This window comes from Oncorhynchus tshawytscha, linkage group LG05 (genome assembly GCF_018296145.1).
Source record: "Oncorhynchus tshawytscha isolate Ot180627B linkage group LG05, Otsh_v2.0, whole genome shotgun sequence".
Taxonomy (NCBI): domain Eukaryota; kingdom Metazoa; phylum Chordata; class Actinopteri; order Salmoniformes; family Salmonidae; genus Oncorhynchus; species Oncorhynchus tshawytscha.
This window is the reverse complement of record NC_056433.1, coordinates 54,534,470-54,556,680: the sequence shown is the minus strand read 5'-3', so window position 1 is coordinate 54,556,680 and position 22,211 is coordinate 54,534,470. Positions and strand designations below refer to the sequence as shown.

Below are 22,211 nucleotides of genomic sequence, written 5' to 3'. Positions count from 1 at the left end.
GTGAGTTCCCTCCCTGAGGGATACATTTTTTTGCCTCCAATGTAATTCTCCCAAACTGTCCTGTCACTAAAACCTTGCGGTGGAGGCTGCAGACAGCATAGGAGGGAAACAATTTGGGATGTTTAACCTTTTGTTCCGGTGTTTAGACAGCTTTCTGTGTGGTCTCAATTTCCTAGAGAGCGTCCAAGGCTGCCAGCTGTACCCAACAGCCGTCTGTCTTGGAAGCGGTGAGATTACCAGGGGTGTAGGAGGCAGAGTGGGCCGGGCGGCCAGAACACCACAGGATTAGACCGAGTACACTGAAGTAAACCAGGCAAACATGCCCAGGCTGAAATATGGACAACATAGAACATAGGACTATCACAATAACAGTATATGATAATCATTCTCAGTATGCCTTAGATTTGTGTCAATTTTTTTGATTTGGTCAGTTGTAGTAGTTGTTGTTGTCTGAACTGCACTATTAAAAAAAAAATGTTTCTATGGATCACATTATCTGAAGAGCAAAGACAAAGGAAAAAAAAGATGTTGTACGTCCATAAAATCCTCAATAAGGAATCATTGTTGTGCAAAAGATCAACAAACAAAAATCTAATATATACTAAAATAGCCTTCTGTATCTCATGCTGTTGCCCTGTCTTTGAGCTAACAAGCATTAGGCTACTGCATGAGGGGAATCAGGTGACCTATTCTGCTATGCTTTTTGAGTCTTACTGCACCAGCAGCTTGTGAGAGACCTTTTCAGGTGTGTGAGGGCTGGAGTATCGGGTGTTCTCTATGTTGTTGGTGATGAGAGCCCAGGGTTAGCCCTAGTCTTAAAGCCACTCTGGTACAGTGGTGACCCCTGGGGCCCCCTGAGGCCATGTCCACCTCCTGTTGGCCTCTACTCCCTCTCTCCCGTCCCTACTATTGCCCTTTACTCCTCCACTCTGCCCTTCTGCCACCTTCTACCCCTTCCTCCTTCTCTCCCCCTCCTCCCACCCTCCTCACCCAAGGTCAGGGCTGCAGGTGGTCAGTCTGCTACAGGACCACTGTGTCCCACAAACCAATCAAGATGTGCCATCATTGGACAAGATGTTGATTTCACATCACTCCGGTTTTCTTTAGAAAGTATGTTTTTGACATAGTTTGCTTGAAATTGTTTTGAATTGACCTTGATACCAATCAGACATCTTGTCCTCTACGGAGACTAAACCTCTCTGCCAGTTGGAAATAGAGCAGTGAAATACCATTCACTTCAAAGGTACTTCGATTCTCTCAATTAATGGCTTTTTAATTCAGTAGAGATATATAAGAATCTATGTGGAAGGCTGTTGTGAGTGAGATCGTATTGTATATTGTTTATTTTGAAGTGTTACAGTATGTATTTCACTTATGTGCCATCAGTTTGTGTTATACAACTTCTGTGTTTAATTCATCTGAGTGAAATCCTGTGTCACTTCAGAGGGAAATGCGTCATCAGCCATATTTCACATACATTATTTGAATTTCATACTCTGAGAGCCGACCTGATCACGTTGGGTTACCAGAACACGTCTCCTTCCTGGCTGCGTGGTCCCATGGTGTTTATACTTGCATACTATTGTTTGAACAGATGAACGTGGTACCTTCAAGCATTTGGAAATTACTCCCAAGAATGAACCAGACTTGTGGAGGTCTACAAAAAAAAATTCTGAGGTCTTGGCTTATTTCTTTTGATTTTCCCATGATGTCAAGCAAAGAGGCAATGAGTTTGAAGGTAGGCCTTGAAATACATCTACAGGTACACCTCCAATTGACTCAAATTATGTCAATTAGCCTATCAGAAGCTTCTAAAGTCATGACATCATTGTCTGGAATTTTCCAAGCTGTTTAAAGGCACTTCTGAGCCACTGGAATTGTGATATAGTGAAATAATCTGTCTGTAAACAATTGTTGGAAAAATTAATTGTGTCGCGCACAAAGTAGATGTCCTAACCAACTTGCCAAAACTATAGTTTGTTAACAAGACATTTGTGGAGTGGTTGAAAAACGAGTTTTATTGACTCCAACCCACGTATATGTAAACTTCCGACTTCAACTGTGTGTGTGTGTATGTGTGTATGTATGTATGTATGTATGTATGTATGTATGTATGTGATGTATGTATGTATGTATGTATGTATGTATGTATGTATGTATGTATGTATGTATGTATGTATGTATGTACTGAACAAACATGCAACACTTGCAACTATTTTACCGAGGTACAGTTCATATAAGGAAATCAGTCAATTTGAATTAATTCATTAGGCCCTAATCTATGGATTTCACATGACTGGGAAGGGGCGCAGCCGTGGCTGGGCCTGGGAGTGAATAGGCCCACTCACTTGAGTTGGACTTGGGAGCCTGGTCCAGCTAATCAGAATGAATTTTTCCCCACAAAAGGGCTTTACTACAGACAGAAATACTCCTCAGTTTCATCAGCTCTCCGGGTGGCTGGTCTCAGATGATCCCGCTGGTGAATAAGATGGATGTGTAGGTCCTAGGCTGGTGTGTTTACATGTGGTCTGCTTTTGTGAGGCCGGTTGGACATACTGGCAAATTCTCTGGCAGTATATTTAGCTGGTAGGGGTCTTCTACATTATTGTGTTTTGATGTATTTCTAATACCGTTTGAAAACTTTTTTCTGGTACAACAAGATGTTGTCTAAGACCCCATTTCCATCTGTTTGACCAGAAATCAAAGCCTTTTCTTATTCCAAATGTTTAGGATGGAAAGTGGTTGAAATGTGTGTATATATACCTTCATTTCTCCAACATATAGACTCTCTTCGCTTTAATTTGACGCCTATATTTGACATGCTCATATGAATTTCACATGTTGGTTCTCATGGGTCCTTTCAGATGGAAATGCCCTATAGCTCTGTTCAACGTGGTATAAGAGCATTTCACATTGTTATGGATGTAAATCCGAACCACTCCATTTAGTATGACATGTTACTTTTTGTATGGTAAGTTAATTTGTGGATGTCCATCATCCATTTTGTATGATATGTTATGAATTACAATTCGTATGATATGTTATGAATTTGCTAAATGTACAACATCTGGGTAACGTCAACTTTAAGGCAAGTGTGTCAAAATCATTCCATGGAGGGCCTAGTGTCTGTGAGTTTTTGGGTTTTTCCTTTCATTTAAGACCTAGACAACCAGGTGAGGGGAGTTATTTACTAATTAGTGACCTTAATTGATCAATCAAGTACAAGGGAGGAGTGAAAACCCGCAGACACTCGGCACTCCATGGAATGAGTAGGGGGTTATTGGTTAAGGTTAGGGTTAGCTAAAAGGGTTAAGGTTAGGGTTGGGGAAAGGGTTAGCTGACATGCTAAGTAGTCGCAAAGTACCCGAAAAGTAGTATGTCGTTGCAAAGTTGCTAATTAGCTCAAATGCTGAAGTTGTCCGTGATGAGATTTGAACACTCAGTTAGACGTTTGCGTTTTACGCCCACCCATCTACCTCAACCAACCACGCTCCTTTAGTTTTTGCCTTAAGTAACCGTCTATCTTATGTAACCATACCCAAACGGAACATATCATACTACACTGAACAACAATATGAATGCAACATGCAAGAATTTCAAAGATTTTACTGAGTTACAGTTCAGTTGAAATAAATTAATTAGGTCCTAATCTATGGATTTCACATGACTGGGAATACAGATATGCATCTGTTGGTCACAGATACCTTAAAATAAAAGTAGGTAGATCAGAAAACCAGTCAGTTTGTCCACCATTTGCCTCATGCAGCGCGAGACATCTCCTTCACATAGAGTTGATCAGGCTGTTGATTGTGGCCTGTGGAAGGTTCAATGGCTGTGCGAAGTTTCTGGATATTGACAGGAACTGGAACAGTCGGTTATGACGCCGAACTGCAGTCAGGTCAAGAGCCTGGTGAGAACGACGAGCACACAAATGAGCTTCCCTAAGACGGTTTCTGACAGTTTGTGCAGAGATTATTCAGTTGTGCAATCTCACAGTTTCATTAGCTGTCCGGGTGGCTTTTCTCAAACGATCCCGCAAATGAAGAAGCCAGATGTGGAGGTCTTGGGCTGGCGTGGTTACAGGTGGTCTGTAGTTGTGAGGCCGGTTGGACGAACTGCCAAATTCTCTAAAACTAAGTTGGGGGCGGCTTATAGTAGAGAAATTAAAATTACATTATCTGGCAACAGCTCTGGTGGACATTCTTGCAATCAGCATGCAAATTGCACGCAGGTGGTTGGATTATATTGGCAAAGGAGAAATGCTCACTAACAGGGATGTGATCTTTTCTTTCAGCTCAGGAAATATGGGACCAACACTTTACATGTTGAATTTATATTTTTGTTCAGTGTAATTTGAGTGTCCCGGATTTACGTTTACTATGCTACGTCTAGTCTATGAGACCAGTCTGCTCTGTTATGTAGTCTTCTCCTACACAGCACGGATGGCTGAGCTTGATAAAGCTAATGGATGTGCAGCAGACATATTTCTACACCGTCTTAGCTGTCTCCTTGTCTCATTGTAACTACCTACCTCAGCATTCTCTCGATTCTCACTTCAACATCTAATTGGACCTTCTCTTCTGGAGATGTCATGGCTTATTAAACTTTCCCACTGCTTCTGAGTGATGAATGAGTTTGAATCCATTTGGCCGGGCAAGAGGAAAGGGATTACTGTCAATTTACACACCGCTCCCTCTGGCAGAGCACTTCCTCAATGAGTTTGGATTTTGAATGCAGTATTGGATGGCCTGAAACACAAGCCTGCCAATCATCATAGACGTTTGAGAAATGTGCATGTAGCTACTAGCTCATGTCACTAACTCTCTGTTTGACTCCTCACCATCTGACTCACAGTTCTCACTTTACTGACAGAAGCTAAAGGAAGAACCATCCGTAACCTTCTCGGATGCTCATTGACTCCTGTAAATTGTGCTTAATTGCCCTGGTTGATATGCTTGCAGTGAAAGCAATAGACTGAAGGATGGAGAGTCAGAGAAACCCTAATGGAGGTGATGAGAAGGACACAGAACGCCTGTGGGTCCCATCCGGATTACACAGCCTGTTACGTGTCACTGCACTGTCTGTTGCGCCAATCAAAGCACAGGAAACACAGAGGGCGTGTTCTGTGGTGTTCTGGGATTCCAGAGACCCACCTTCATTAGCACAACATGGATGAGTTTGCAAATAAGGACTCTGCCTGTGACCCTGTGTGTTCTCTCTCTGCCTACAGACACTGACCTTTAGAGGGAACAGTCACAGTCACGCTGACTGCACAGGAGATGGAGGCATAGGGAAATACGTGTGTATGTGTGTCATAAGGGTGCGTACGAGTGTGAGTGACTATGCATCTGTGCATGAGTGTGAATGTGAGTGCGAGTGTTGATGGGACTGATAGTCTGTGAATGTGTGTAATCAAGTGTTAGAGTGGCCTCATATGCCCCATCTCTGCATCTACGCCAAGTGAATCCCACAGGCAATTCCCGACCCGGGTGAAGGGATGGAGCTTGACAGGGCAGTGAGGCCAGCCAAGGAAGGGTGAATGCCAAGCAAGATGGCAGCTCACACTCACCTTCACTCTGTGGCAGCCACTTCACCATCCTGCCTCCAAGCAATCTATACAGTCCTGCAATGTACAGTGCACTCTGGCCCCCTGATAGAAATCAATGGACAGCCTTATGCAGTTATAAAGATCCACTTCTTCATCCTCAATGTCATCATGTCTATTTCTGGTTAAAGATTTAGCTACCTGGAATAATGAGCAATTATTCTGCCATACGTAATAAGCGATGAAATATATTTTAGTTTATAATTCCTCGACAGGAAATGGAACGAAGGTATATCAGCGTGGTTGAACGGATGCCATGAATACTTAAACAATCAGAGCACTTGACAAAAATCCACTTGCTATGATCATAAAGGGCCATGGAGTAATGGATGTTTCAAAGTCATTACATTTGGTACTTGATGAAAGTGCTTTTCAATGACAGAGTACTTTCCAAATGATGTTCTACTATAACTTAATAGCAATCTGAGGCTACAAGAGGAAATTATATTTTCTCTGCTTTAATACTGCAAGTTTCCCAGACAACCGTGAACTATATACAGTTGAAGTTGGAGGTTTACATACACTTAGGTTGGAGTCATTAAAATTGGTTTTTCAACCACTCCACAAATTTCTTGTTAACAAACTATAGTTTTGGCAAGCCGGTTAGGACATCTACTTTGTGCATGACACAAGTAATTTCTCCAACAATTGTTTACAGACAGATTATTTCACTAGAATTCACTGTATCACAATTCCAGTGGATCAGAAGTTTACATACACTAAGTTGACTGTGCCTTTAAACAGCTTGGAAAATTCCAATAAATTATGTCAGGGCTTTAGTAGTTTCTGATAGGCTAATTGACATCATTTGAGTCAATTGGAGGCCTACCTTCAAACTCATTGCCTCTTTGCTTGACATCATGAGAAAATCAAAAGAAATAAGCCAAGACCTCATAAAAAAATTTGTAGACCTCCACAAGTCTCGTTCATTCTTGGGAGCAATTTCCAAATGCCATGTTCATCTGTTCAAACAATAGTACGCAAGTATAAACACCATGGAACCACCTAGCCGTCATACCGCTCAGGAAGGTGATGCATTCTGTCTCCTAGAGATGAACGTACTTTGGTGAGAAAAGTGCAAATCAATCCCAGAACAACAGCAAAGGACCTTGTGAAGATGCTGGAGGAGACGGGTACAAAAGTATCTATATCCACAGTAAAACGAGTACTATATCGACACAACCTGAAAGGCCGCTCAACAAGGAAGAAGCCACTGCTCCAAAACCGCCATAAAAAAGCCAGACTATGGTTTGCAACTGCACATGGGGACGAAGATCGTACATTTTGGAGAAATTTCCTCTGGTCTGATGAAACAAAAATAGAACTGTTTGGCCATAATGACCATTGTTTCGTTTGGAGGAAAAAGGGGAGGCTTGCAAGCCGAAGAACACCATCCCAACCGTGAAGCACGGGGGTGGCAGCATCATGTTGTGGGGGTGCTTTGCTGCAGGAGGGACTGGTGCACTACACAAAATTGATGGCATCATGAGGAAAGAAAATTATGTGGATATATTGAAGCAACATCTCAAGACATCAGTCAGGAAGTTAAAGCTTGGATGCGAATGGGACAATGACACCAAGCATACTTCCAAAGTTGTGGCAAAATGGCTTAAGGAAAACAAAGTCAAGGTATTGGAGTGGCCATCACAAAGCCCTGACCTCAATCCCATAGAAAATATGTGGGCAGAACTGAAAAAGCGTGTGCGAGCAAGGAGGCCTACAAACCCGACTCAGTTACACCAGCTCTGTCAGGAGGAATGGGACAAAATTCACCCAACTTATTGTGGGAAGCTTATGGAAGGCTACCTGAAACATTTGACCCAAGTTAAACAATTTAAAGGCAATGCTACCAAATACTAATTGAGTGTATGTAAACTTCTGACCCACTGGGAATGTGATGACAGAAATAAAAGCTGAAATAAATCATTCTCTCTACTATTATTCTGACATTTCACATTCTAAAAATAAAGTGATGATCCTAACTGACCTAAGACAGGGAATTTTCACTTTTTACTAGAATTAAATGTCAGGAATTGTGAAAAACTGAGTTTAAATGTATTTGGCTAAGGTGTATGTAAACTTCCGACTTCAACTGTAGCTACACACACACCTATATCCCCATTATTTTGTATAGTCTACTACTTGTTATTCCTCTGATGAAGATGTAGGGTTGCACTATCATCACGTAGTCCTCCTTCCATCTCTGTATCTGTGTTGATGTTGTGTAACAGGTCTGGGCCTGTCCCCAGAGAAGGTTGACAGACTCTTGGGGCTTTAAGGAGAGGATGTTTATTTTAGAGTCCTACTGCCGGCGGTGGTGCCCACATGCCTCGGGTGCCACACATGGCTGACTTATTTACTGTAACAAAGCCCAGTCCTCTGTTTCTATACGACCCTCTGTCACTGACTGCAATGCTACTCACCCCGCCTGCCTACACCCACATCTGGAGAGCACAGCCACAAGTGTCTCAACCCTCTGAATTTATAAATGGCCCAGAGCACCCTCTGACACTATGAAGGCAATTTACGAACACCCAGTCCCAAGGGTCATGTAGCATTACTGATCCCAGGGACATTTACTGTAACTTAGTCCAACAACTATGGTGTTAGCTCGAACTGACTTTACTTTGAGGGATAGATTGTTTTGGAAGTGTTTGTCAAGGACCTCACCGTATCCCAGTTTTTACCTCAGAGCGATATGCTGTCAATGCTGCCATTCAAAATGTCAGCTTACCCTTTGCCACCCAACAATGAGGTAGGCCTAATGCAACTATACCCCTTTATAGTCAATGTAAACATAATCGTCTACACAATATTCTGATTGTAAATAACATTGAAAAGACTGCTAAGAATATCCATATGACACTATGGTCTAACCTCAGTCCCAGGGTCTAACCTTAGTCCCAGGGTCTAACCTCAGTCCCAGGGTCTAACCTCAGTCCCAGGGTCTAACCTCAGTCCCAGGGTCTAACCTTAGTCCCAGGGTCTAACCTTAGTCCCTGGGTCTAACCTCCCAGGGTCCCTCAGGGGTCTAACCTCAGTCCCAGGGTCTAACCTCAGTCCCAGGGTCTAACCTCAGTCCCAGGGTCCCTCCCAGGGTCCTCAGTCCCAGGGTCTAACCTCAGTCCCTGGGTCTACCTTAGTCCCTGGGTCTAACCTCAGTCTCTGGGTCTAACCTCAGTCTCTGGGTCTAACCTCAGTCTCTGGGTCTAACCTCAGTCCCTGGGTCTAACCTCAGTCCCTGGGTCTAACCTCAGTCCCAGGGTCTAACCTCAGTCCCTGGGTCTAACCTCAGTCCCTGGGTCTAACCTCAGTCCCAGGCCTTATTGGAAAGCCAACACTTGGTTGCTGGTGAAGGGGCTGGTCTGGACCATTGTCTTGTCTATGGATCTAGTATCCATACAGTATCCATATATCACCCATCTATAATCTGTTGTGTGTCAGCGGTGGGGGTCTATGGGGGTCTAATGAGCCAGGTAAGGTCACTGTCTCTGTGTCGAGGGTCATGACTGGAAAGTGACATTTTGTCAATTATTCAGCGGCTGTTTTGAGAACCCTTCACGTATAATCCCCCACCGTTTCTCCATCATCAAATATGCACGTTGGACAACGTCTTACCTCCGTCCTCTGTGTGCCATTGGGTTTCTCCACATGATTGAAAGTCATCCCTGATGTATTTTAATAGACAGTTGCACCTCTATAAAGCCTGAAGACACATGAACATAATGAGATGACATCCATGAGTGAGCAGACATCAGCAACACTACTTTGCATATCGCCTGAGGACAAAAACACATGTGTTTTTGTTATTTACCTGCACTTCCATCTTCCCCTGACCTGCCATGTCACCATACTGTCCACAGTGGGCCCCCACACCACCCCTGGCTTGCTGTCCTCCAGTGGTGGAAGGGTGTCCTTGCCTGCTGTGGGGGGCCCAGGGCCCAGGCTGGTTGTGCAGAAGTGGTCTATCATGTGGCTACAAGGTGTCATTCTGGGGAATAGATCCCACCTGGAGAACCAATCTTCAGGCTGGCCTGCTATGCCAGGTGCCCCAGGGCTTCGCCATGCTGGCTGGGTATTACCACAAACAGAAGGGGTAACCCAGACACGTCACTATCGCTATAAAGCTGAAGCATCCATTTGGAATGTTTTCTCACCACCAAATATGCTAGTGAGAGGAAGTCCAGTCGCGCGGGTAGTGGGAGAGGATGGTCCTAAGTGTAACTGGGCTGACATTCTGCTCATTTTCTCATCAATTAAACATTTGATCTCAATACATTTTCTGTTCCCAAAACTAGAATCTGTTACGAACACAGTGCACAAAGTTTCATAGACTTGAAGCTTTGCTAACTTTAAAAAAAATTGCGATGTGTCGGGGTGCAAGGTCGACTTGAGTTTGTGCACATGCGCACTTCCCAGAGGAGGCGTTCCCTAACGGAAATATGCAAATACATGTCACAATGCATCAATATGATCTCTCTAGCTCGTGCTTGGCTTTGTTCTGCCCACTATGCTTAATTTGCTCCCACTGTAAACGACACAGGTGACCTATCTTGGGTTAGTTATAAATATCTTTGGTATTACTGCTACTGATGGTACCTCATAGATGAGTGCTGTTTCAGACTGAGGAGGGCATGCTTATGTAAAGTGTGAGTGTTCATGGTGGTGGAGCTGAAATCGATGCAAGTCCATCACTTGCAGTGGAAACACTGGAGAGATTAGATGATGATGTGCTGCCTGCTGAAGAGCTCAACACACACCCACACCTCTCCCTAGCTACCGCTAAGCAGCCTACACATCATCATCATCATCACTCCGGCAACTTCCTGGATTATACACACCAAGTCAATTCAACCCAGTGGCACAGTTGCTGATGTACGAGAGAGATATTCAGAGAAATAACTTTGTTTCAGGGTTGAACTACATTGATCCCATTAAACCCTGTTATTGTTAGGTGTGAGATATTGAGTGGGCCGAATTTTTTTTTCTGAAATAATTTCTTGTTACTTTTTCAGAACACCTACTGTAGTCAAGGATGAGAGTCCATAGTAACATAAACAACTACCTCAGTTCTCCTGTGGAGAGGTTTGATGCTGCATGCATTACATTACATTATATTACAGTGGACTCACTGACCCATGGTGAGTAATGTGCTTGATTTGGCAGAGCTTCCACAGTGCCCCCTCTCTCTCGGATCCTCTCTTAATGTCTGTCATGTTTCAAAATGTGGAGGCTTCACACTCCATAACTATGAATTGGTATCAGAAAGAAAGGACGGACAGACATTGTTTGGGAAACAGCTCATCTAATCAGCACATTTGCTTAATTTGCCGTCCATTTTGTCCACTAATAGCCATTACGCAAACACAGGTGAACAAGGAGAAGCAAAGAACCGAGGCTGAGGTGGGAACGGTGTTGGGGGCAACATCACAGTCACAGTGGGCCCTGCCCCTGCGCTACACAACCCACTCCATATTCTAAATCTGTCTCTGTTGCTAACCTGTGCTCGGTACTTTGGAGCTGAGAAGTCACACTTTGCTGGAGTCTCTCTGGGTGTTTCCAGTGGCTGCTGGGTAATTGGGCTCCGGTCAGAGAAGTGATGAGTTCAGGGTCACTGTGTCCACCCACTCCTCTGTCTGTCTGTCTGTGTTTATCTGGCTGGCAGTGTATAGTATGGTCCCTGTAGGAGAAATGGGAGAACTATCTGTCTTGGCCGTGTGCCCCCTATGAGTGCAATGATTTCATATATTATTCATTCGTTTTTACATCTGCCCACGTTTGGAGGATTGACATATGATATTAGACTCCCATTGTTCATACCAGTGCAGCTTAAATGTGATGAATTTGAAAACTTCAAAGGTTCTGGTCACAGAGCAAAACATATGTTCTTGGACCATGTATATACAAACAGAAAGATATGCTAACAAGACAAGTACACCATAATCTTCTTTTGCTGTAAAAGACCTCATTCATTTATTCATTCACAATTACACATAGTGTATGGGCTTCCCAAGATGAGGCAGTAACATTTAAATGGCAATTGGTATGTGTTGCGTGGACAGTTGGAGAAGTTCTAGTCAGTCCATTAATCACGTCCCAAGACAGCACTAACAACTCCCCCTCACTCTAACAATTGACACCTGCTCTGTAAGACACACTTGCAGGAACCAGCCCTGACGGACACACCAGCTGACTCTCCCAGCTCAGTTCTCCTGTGTTGGAGATACTTGTCCTACAAGAACACACACTCACCACCTGCTACAGAACAACAGTGCAGGGTCGGTCCATGTGCTGGTCGGTGGGGGCTTGTTAGTGCCACCAGATATGGGGTCAAAAGAGGTATGATCATGTGACCTGGGGGTTTATTTACTCTTGACTTTTGGGAGGAGTGCTCTGTGGAGGGGCTCTATAGGTGGGAGTATTCTTACTCAGCTGAAATGACAATAACATATTTGAGAAGTGGATTATTTTGAACCAGGGTTGAGTCCGAGTGCTTTGTTGGGATGACTTGGTTTGGGCAGCGATGTGCCTCTGAGTCCTGTTGCCGAGGGAAAAAAAATCAAAGGGCCTCCGAGCCTGCCAAAAATGATTTAGCCTGGCAAGATAGCATTTGCAAACTGCTGCCCTAAATATGTCCTACTATACTCGTCGTTTTGTTCACATGCTTTTGAGGATTACTGTAATCTGAAACTATTTCCTGTGTCTCTTCAAAGCTATAGTCTACTGTACAAACACATTTATCCCTTTAAACCGATCAGAATAAACGATCAGTTTTAGGCTGACAGGTTGACTAATGGGTATACTTATTCTCTACGTCTTGAGATAATTTGAAATTAGAGTGTGTAAATCTTAGGAACCCCCCCAAAGCCCAACATTAAATTAATATTATGTTATGGAACACGTTATCAAATCAAATGTTATTTGTCACATGCGCCAAATACAACAGGTGTAGGTAGACCTTACAGTGAAATGCTTACTCACAAGCCCTTAACCAACAATGCAGTTGTAAGAAAATACCTACAAAAAAGTAAAAGATAAGAATAACAAATGATTAAAGAGCAGCAGTAAATAACAATAGTTATTCCTGGGATGTTTCATGTCACAGGTATTGTCCTGGTAAATTGGAGAAAAGGATGTATTTAGGAAAGGATTAATGCTCTGATGCATATGGTCTGTTAGAGACAATGTGGAGATGTGATGGAAGTATTATAGTGCTGTGCGCTGGGTCATAGCCTTGTATGATGTATGATCTTTCCTGCGAGCTACACTAAAGAGTCATTTTCACTCCCAGATTGAACACTAGATCTTCTGCCCAGCGGTGTGGTTGATGTTGGAACATGACAAACAGGGTACAATAGGTCGGTGAGACAGACTCATGTTTAGATCACGCCAGTTTCTCACCTACTCATAATGAGTAAATTAACTTCTCATTATCTTCTGGGGTCATGCCTCGAAACAGAAAAATGATTTACTGGAAACTTAGGCCAGGTTTCCCATGGTGTGTAATCCTCTGAGACTCGGGCTCAGAGCACTAGCTAATTAAAGAGGTAATTAAAGTCTGTAATAGTAATTTTACTCATTTACAGTGTCTGATCACAGCTGTTGGAGGGAATAGAGATGCACTCATTTGTATCTGTCTCTCTCTCCCTTCTCTCCTTCTCTCTCCCTGTCGACAGGTGTCTGATGCACTGATCCAGCCACAGTGGTGCGGAGGTAGAGCGGGGGCATGGCGGCCGGTCCAGGCATGGGGTGGCCTGGCCTGTTCCTGCTGCTGATGACTACTGTGGCCTCCACTCAGAGCCAAGGCTGTCCCCAGCGCTGTGAGTGCATGGCCAAGCTCAAGTCTGTGGCCTGCCAAGGCAAGCGCCTGTCTGCCCTCCCCGACAGCATCTCATCGGACACACGCCTGCTGGACATGAGTGGGAACATGCTTCGCTGGGTGGAGCATGGCGACCTCCTCTCCTACCCTCGGCTGGAGGAGCTAGACCTGAGTGAGAACATCATCAGTGTCCTGGAGCCCAACGCCTTCTCTAGCTTGCAGAACCTGAGGGTGCTGTCGCTGAGGGGGAACCAGCTCAAACTGGTCCCCATGGGCGCATTCTCACGCCTCACCAACCTCACCACACTAGACCTGAGTGGGAACAAGATCGTCATCCTGTTGGACTTCACTTTCCAGGATCTAAAGAGCCTGAGGAACCTGGAGGTTGGTGACAACGACCTGGTCTACATCTCCAACAAGGCATTCCTGGGCTTGGTGGGTCTGAGGCAGCTCACCATTGAGAGGTGCAACCTGACCTCCATCTCCAGCCAGTCTCTCTCCTACCTCCGCAGCCTGGTCACTCTGCGCCTGCGCTACCTCAGCATCTCCTCCCTGGATGACCAGAACTTCCGTAAGCTGGGTGGGCTGCGGGGTCTGGAGATCGACCATTGGCCCTTCCTGGAACACATCTCCCCCCACAGCCTCCAGGGCCTCAACCTGTCTTGGCTATCCATCACCAACACTAACATCACCTCTGTGCCCACAGCCGCCCTACGCAGCCTGGCCCACCTCACCAGCCTCAATCTCTCCTACAATCCCATCTCAGTGCTGGAGTCCTGGGCCCTTAGGGACCTGGTCCGGCTGAAGGAGCTACACCTGGTCAACACCAACCTGATGACGGTGCAGCCGTACGCCCTTGGTGGCCTTCGGCAGATCCGCCTGCTTAACCTGTCCACTAACGCCCTGGTAACCCTGGAGGAGGGTGCCTTCCAGTCTGTCAACACCCTGGAGACGCTGCGTGTAGATGGGAACCCTCTGTCCTGTGACTGCCGCCTGCTTTGGATTCTCCAGCGCAGGAAGACCCTCAACTTTGAAGGGAAGTCCCCAGTGTGTGCGGGACCCATGGAAGTGCAGGGCAGGGCCCTCAGCGCCTTCTCAGACTCTGCCCTCTTTGATCACTTTACCTGCCAGAAGCCCAAGATACGCAACAGGAAGCTGCAGCCTGTGACTGCCAGGGAGGGCCAGGTAGTGTCCTTTGTGTGCCGGGCGGAGGGAGAGCCCACACCTATCATCTTCTGGGTATCTCCCCAGCGCCGTCGGATCACTACCAAGAGCACTGGACGTGTCATCGTCCTACCTGAGGGAACGCTGGAGATCCGCTACGCCCAGGTGACCGACAGCGGCACCTACATCTGCATCGCCAGCAATGCCGGGGGTAACGCCACCTACTTTGCCACGCTGACCGTGAGCGCGCTGCCTCTGGACGCAGCGCTCATGGCCAACCGCACATACTACACAGGTGACCTCAACGAGACCAATCTGAACGACACCAAGGTATTCCTCAAGTTCACCTTGGACCTCAAGACAATCCTGATATCCACAGCCATGGGGTGTTGCTTGTTCCTTGGGGTGGTGGTCTTCTGTTTCCTGATGCTGTTCGCATGGAGCCGGGGCCGGGGGCAGCACAAGAATAACTTCTCAGTAGAGTACTCCTTCAGAAAGGTAGATGGCCCTGCTGCCAGTGGCGGACAGGGAGGGGCCCGTAAGTTCAACATGAAGATGATTTGAGACAAAATGGGCAGCTCTGTTTACTTGTAGACTTAAACGGGGACAGAATAACTTTGGACTTTTTGATACTGATCCCTGTCAGTTCAGAAATCAACTCACTAGGTTCATCCAAGACAGATTACTAAGACTTCGTTTTTTTTATATCTGTAAATGGCTGTATCAACAACAAAAAAGTACATTGATTTGGTACAGTCCGATTTTTCTCAATTGCTATTTGTGTATTGGTCTATCTTCTGCAGAAGAGTCTGGATGATAGTTAAAGATGTCCCAAAATCCTATTGACATGACCCCTGCACAACTCCACTGGTCTCTCTGCAGTGCACCCTCCATCCTCACTCATGAATACATAATCACAGGGTGCTCGCTGAATGCCAATACTCGTTTAAACAGATGATATTATTTATTTTCCCATAGGAGGACTGGTAATTTATATAGTTTGAATCCATTATCCCACTATAGCGGATTTGAGATCCAGCTACCACAATACCACACAGTTAGAGATTGTGCATAGAGTAGATAGCTGACATTGATTCTCAACAGTAGTCTATATTGTATACTACACTGTCAAGCTATAACCATGGGCGCCGCACAGAAGGACTTCTAATGCAAACGACATTACAGGATACATCCAACCTCGTCTGTCATTCAAAAGCATGAAATGCTGCTACACATTTGACTCGTTTAATTTTTTGAATGGATTTGTCATGTAAAGTACCATGAATGAAACCTTGCTTACCATATAGAAACCTTGTGTACAGGTGAGTGATCACTCATAAAACCATACACAATTTCCTATGGGTTCAGATATCCTCGTTCTGGTGTATTCAGTAAATAGCACACACCTGCCCTCAGACTGCACCCCCTCTGACATGTGAAAAGGTGAACAAAATGTTTTGTATATACTGTATGGTTTTTGTTGGGTGTACAGATTTGTTGTCTCAATTTCTGAATATCTTGCTATATAATCTTTCTTAGTTCGTCGTTGTCTCATGGCTTCATCCAAAGACTGTTCATACTGTATCGATTGGTTAGACATATACATCAGATGTCATACATTTGAATCTTTCAAAGCTATTGTGGTTGTTCATATTGTGGATGATTTTATGTGGATTATTCTAAGTCAAATTATTCTAACTGGTAATAGCCAGTAATTTCATTCATAGCAAACACATATTGCCTGGCGCAGAGATTCGCCCTTTCTGTGCTCTCCAAACAACTTATGAAGGACAAGCGTGCAGTGTATCAGATCAGTTTGCTATTTTGTGGAAGCAGTGGGAAGCCTGGTGACCAGCAGGGACAGTGCTTCTCATGAGGACCCAAGTCTCAGATATGCAGGAAAATGCTAATGTAACAGAGACCTTCGATGCTAGAAGAGAGGTCACAATGGAACAGAGCCAGGATGTGCTAGAGGGCCTTCATTGCCCAAATCACAAGGCTGACATCATTTGCTTTCTGCAGATAAATTAGAATAGGATCAGGAACTAAGAGAAGATTACTCTGTTCTTAAAATATTTGTAAAATGTGAATTTGATTATAACAGCAGTACATTGTATCTTTTGGAAGAGCAGTTATTGCTAAGGATTTGTAAACTTGCTAATGGCAAAAATGATTTAATCATCATCCCTCTGCACTTTGTGCAGGTGCCTGGCACCTAGTTATTATTCTTGAGCCGCAGCACAGGAGAAATTGCATTTAAATTCCCAAAAATACACTGAGTGAACAAAACAGGAACACCTGCCTAATATTGAGTTGCTCCTTCATCTACACTGATTGAAGTGGGTTTAACAACTGACATCAATAAGGGATCATAGCTTTCACCTGGATTCACCTGGTCAGTTTATGTATGCTTGGTGTATATCCTAATACCTTATTTGGATTTAGGGTGCTAACCATGGTTTGGGACAATTACAATTTAATTTAAAATTCCAATTAAAATAGTGAATTCACTCATGAAGTGGAGGATTTAGAATGAATTCAACTTGAATTTCAAAATGTTCAAATTATGGAATTGAAATTTAATTGAAATTGGACTGTTTGGACAATTTGAAATCAAATTGACTTAGAATTGTAAAAAATATTAATTATTTGAAATTTAATTGAATTGAAATTACATTTCCAAGTTAATTAAATTGATGCACTTTGTATAAAAATGTCATGTTGTATTTCTATATTCCCAGTATAGCTAGGCTGTATGAACAGTGACATGATCAGCGATTTGGGGATCCCGAGTGGCGCAGCGGTCTAAGGCACTGCATCACAGTGCTTGAGGCATCACTACAGACACCATTCGATTCCAGGCTGTATCACAACCAGCCATGTTTGGGAGTCCCATAGGGCGGTGCACAATTGACCCAGCATAGTCTAGGTTTGGCCGGTGTAGGCCGTCATTGTAAATAGGAATTTGTTCTTCACTGACTTACCTAGTTAAATGAAGGTACATTTAAGGTACATTTTCTATCTACATTTTCTATCTACATCTGCCTCTCTTTCAAGCTTTGGTTTGGCTGTCATTGGCGCCACAGATTGTTCCCTCACTCAATGCACCACTGCCAACAGTCCCAAATAGCTTACCTTTGCTGCCCTCTGCTGGAAAGCATAGGAATCTACAGCATTGTCACAGAGAAGTTCCAGACATTTTGTATCAAATCAAATTTATTTAAATCAAATCAAATGTATTTACATAGCCCTTCTTACATCAGCTGATATATTAAAGTGCTGTACAGAAACCCAGCCTAAAACCCCAAACAGCAAGCAATGCAGGTGTAGAAGCACGCTGTTTTATATATCACACTGTTTTATATATTTTATATATATATATATATATATATACAGTACCAATAACTGTGTGTTATATCATAGTTTTGATGTCTTCACTATTATTCTATAATGTAGAAAATAGTAAAAATAAAAATAAACCTGGAATGAGTAGGTGTGTTCAAATTTTTGACTGGTACTATATATATATATATATATATATATATATATATATATATATATATATATATATATATATATATATATATATATATATATATATATATATATATATATATATATAAAACGTCCTCTCACTGTCAACTGCGTTTATTTTCAGAAAAATGAACATGTGTAAATATTTGTATGAACATAAGATTCAACAACTGAGACAAACTGAACAAGTTCCACATACATGTGACTAACAGAAATGGAATAATGTGTCCCTGAACAAAGGGGGGTCAAAATCAAATGTAACAGTCTGGTGTGGCCACCAGCTGCATTAAGTACTGCAGTGCATCTCATCCTCATGGGACTTGTGAGGCATTTGTTTCTCAAGGGTACATCAGGTGAAAATGTTTACATTTGAGTCATTTAGCAGACGAGCTTATGCAGTGCAACTTACAGTAAGTGCATTCATCTTAGCTAGCTGGGACAACCACATTTCACAGTCATAGAAAGTACATTTTTCCTCAATTTACGTACAGTAGAGTAAGAGCTATTGGGGGGGGTCAAGTGCAAGTGCTGGTTAAGTGTTTTTTTATTGTTATTATTTGTTATATATTTTTGGGAGGGAGAGGGGTCGAGGTGAGGAGGATTTGTAAGATACTGTTTGAAGAGGTAGGGTTTCAGGGGAACTCTGCTGTCCTAGCTTCAGGGGAAGCTGGTTCCACCATTGGGGTGCCAGGACAGAGAAGAGCTTGGACTGTGCTGAGTGGGAGCTTCCCTCTCATCAGGGTGCCAGGGCCAAGAGACCCGAGGTGGCAGAACAGAGTGTTCGGGTTAGGGTGTAGCGTTTTAGTATAGCCTGAAGGTAGGGAGGGGCAGTTCCTCTTGCCGTTCCGTAGGTAAAAACCATGGTCTTGAAGTGGATGCAAGCTTCAAGTGGAAGCCAGTGGAGTGTGCGGAGGAGCGGGTGACATGAGAGAACTTGGGAAGGTTGAAAACCAGGTGGGCTGCTGAGTTCTAGATAAGTTGCAGGGGTTTGATGGCACAAGCGGGGAGCCCAACCAACAGCGAGTTGCAGTAGTCCAGACCGGAGAGGACAAGTGCCTGGATTAGGACCTGCACTGCTTCCTGTGTGAGGGAGGGTCATACTCTACAGATGTTGCAGAGCATGAACCTGCAGGAGCAGGTCACTGCTTTGTTGTTTGCAGCAAACAACAGAGTGTAGTCCAGGGTCACACCGAGGTTCTTTGCACTCTGGGAGGGCGACACTATGGAGAGGTCTTTGAGCAGTCAGGCCTTTGTAAATAGGAATTTGTTCTTAACTAACTTGCCTAGTTAAATAAAGGTCAAATAAAAATATATAAATAAATGACTATTCAACAAAACAGTACAGAATTATCAAGTTTCTTTCCAGCAAATGTCTTAGTTATATTATTGTATAACTAGCAAAGGAGTTTTGAAGTTGGGGTTGCAGTATGTTTGGCAATGAAGACAAAAAACTAGCATAGTTCAGCTAGCCAGCTTGTTTAGCCAAGGAAAACCGAGGAAAACGAGTTTGGGGCTAGTGCGCATGTCAGGCTAATTCAGGAGGCAGATTGTAGTTTTTATGTTCTGATATCAGGAGCCGGCGGCAAAAAGTTTGAACAATTCAGAGACTGAAACTAATAAATCAGATTACTTAAATTTAAGGAGAGCAAATTGATATACAATTTAAAAATGAGTGTCAATAGTAAAACAAAGCTTAAAATGATGTATGAGTGAACCCTGAGTACAGAAAATGAATGGTGAATTCGCTTCCGGACACTGGAGACTCCTCCTCATCACTCTATTAAGTCTTCACATAGGAATGAATAGTGTCACGTGATCGATGGCTTTTTCCATTCATATATACAGTCATTGATAGAGTGCCACAGTGTTGTCATCATAATACCCATAAAACCTAGGTCATTTTTACTGTGACATCTTTTTCATAGGGGTCATCAAAGTTGGCTACTCTTTAGTTGACTGGCAAGGTAACTGCAGTTTAACGTAACAGAAAAAAAAACGAAATTAGTATTTACTCGCAGTGCTGAGCTAGTATTGTAACTGACATGTAACATATTATTCAATTTTTGTAAAAAAAAAAACGTGTGTGGTAGATCCGCTTTAATTTTGCAGACATGCAACATTAGCTAATGTTTCGTAGTCTAGTGGTTAGAGCGTTGGGCCAGTAACCTGGATCGAATCCCTGAGCTGACAAGGTAAAAATGTATTGTGCTGCCCCTGAGCAAGGCAGTTAATCCACTGTTCCCCGGGTGCTGAAGATGTGGATGAATAAGGCAACCCCCTTGCACCACTCTGATTCAGAATCAAACGATTGAAGATTGATATTCTGACATATTTTTTCAGTGCAATGTGAGTTTTTATTAGTCAGTATGGCAATGTAACATTATTGATCTATCAGTTTCCCAAGCTAATTCACTACTTTTCACACTGACATGGTATAAACAGCTCTAAAATTACAGGCCTCACTGTCATGGTGCAGAGTTTCTTCATCCCACTCCCGCCTTCAACTGCAGCTTTTCATATTACATTTCATACTCCACTAAGCCCGCACCTACTGGTTTTCTGTCTGACTCCCACCCGCTACCACACAAACTGGTCCCGAACCCAACTGCAGTCCCGCAATGTTATTTTAGGCGTATGTGACGCAGCTCACTTGTCAGCCATGGTCCCAGCAATTTTGTGCCCTACAGGCAATATCAAATGCCTCAAAAATAATTTAAGAAAGTACCAGAGATTCTCACATGGCCCTTATATTAAGCTATGTCTGCCAATATACTAGATGTAGTTTGAAGAGAGCAGAGTAGGTGAGACTTGCACTTTCTTCTCTTGAGCTATTTTTATAGCCTACCTTTTAGGAGTGGGAAGATTTTCAGACAGAAAAACATGGGTGATCAATATTTAGGCCTATTTTTAGGCAATGCAGTAAAGTATTTAGGAAGTACATTTCCTTGGCAAAATAACTGCCTCGTGCTTCTGCGTCCATGCATAAGCTATAGCCTAATCTATTTAATTGAGACCACACACTCATCTGACCCCCCTACTGAACTTGAAGAAGCAAGAATGATGATAGAGACACTTGCTACAATTTGCATAGGCCTATAGGATATAGCCTACCTTTTAGGAGGACGATTTGCAGGAAGAAACAAATAAATGGGTTATCAGTAGGGTACTAGGGGGTAACTTACCCCTCTAAGAACAATGTCTAATTGCTGAGACACAAAAAAGCACAAAAAAACTATAAAGGGAAATAAATGGCTACGGTTTACACTTTTTGAGTTATTTCATGAAATGTTGTTTTTAGAAAAGTGGCCTTTTTTATGTACTGGGGGAACTGCCCCACCCACCCCCCAGTAGAAGATTATGGGATTAGATTTCACACAAGTGTGTTAATATCTACTTAATCAGTTTTATTTAGAAATGATTTAGTAAGTAATACTTTAAAGCTAAATCTAGTTGTCTTATTTGAATTATTTTAATACAATATGGGGGGGAAGGGGCCTGGGTTGGAGTCCAGGCTCTGTCGCAGCCGGCCACGACCGGGAGGCCCATGGGGCGGCGCACAATTGGCCCAGCGTCGTCCAGGTTAGGGAAGGTTTGGCCGGGAGGGATATCCTTGTCTCATCGCACACTAGCGACTCTTGTGGCGGGCCGGGCGCAGTACACTCTGACCAGGTCGCCAGGTGTACAGTGTTTCCTCCCACATATTGGTGCGGCTGGCTTCCGGGTTGGATGGGCATTGTGTCAAGAAGCAGTGCGGCTTGGTTGGGTTGTGTTTCGGAGGACGCATGGCTCTCGACCATCGCCTCTCCCGAGTCCGTACGGGAGTTCCAGTGATGAGACAAGACTTAACTACTACTACCAATTGGATAGCAGTAAAAATATGGGGGGGAAATGGTGTTTCATATGTCACCATTAATATCCGCGCTATGAGGAGATTTGAAGGGGGTAACTAGCCCCCCCCTCCCTTATGGTTATGAATGTGATTATTCAAGTCATTTAGATAATGACTAGCCCACTTAGCACTAGTTTATGCTAACTTACTAGCTAGCAACTTCACTCGCAGTAAATGCTAGCCAGCTAACTAGTTATTAT

The 22,211-nt window shown here is 43.6% G+C and overlaps 1 protein-coding gene across 1 annotated transcript in view; it reads left to right on the top strand.

The window, feature by feature from the left end:
* lingo3a (leucine rich repeat and Ig domain containing 3a) overlaps nt 1-17,446 on the top strand; it is a 34,567-nt gene extending 17,121 nt beyond the window's left edge. Inside the window, exon 2 of the mRNA XM_024421548.2 lies at nt 13,282-17,446. Within this exon, the coding sequence (XP_024277316.1) occupies nt 13,332-15,152 (1,821 nt within the window). The 5' untranslated portion in view covers nt 13,282-13,331 and the 3' untranslated portion in view covers nt 15,153-17,446. The remainder of the gene's footprint in view (nt 1-13,281) is intronic.
* The last annotated feature ends 4,765 nt before the right edge of the window (nt 17,447-22,211 follow it).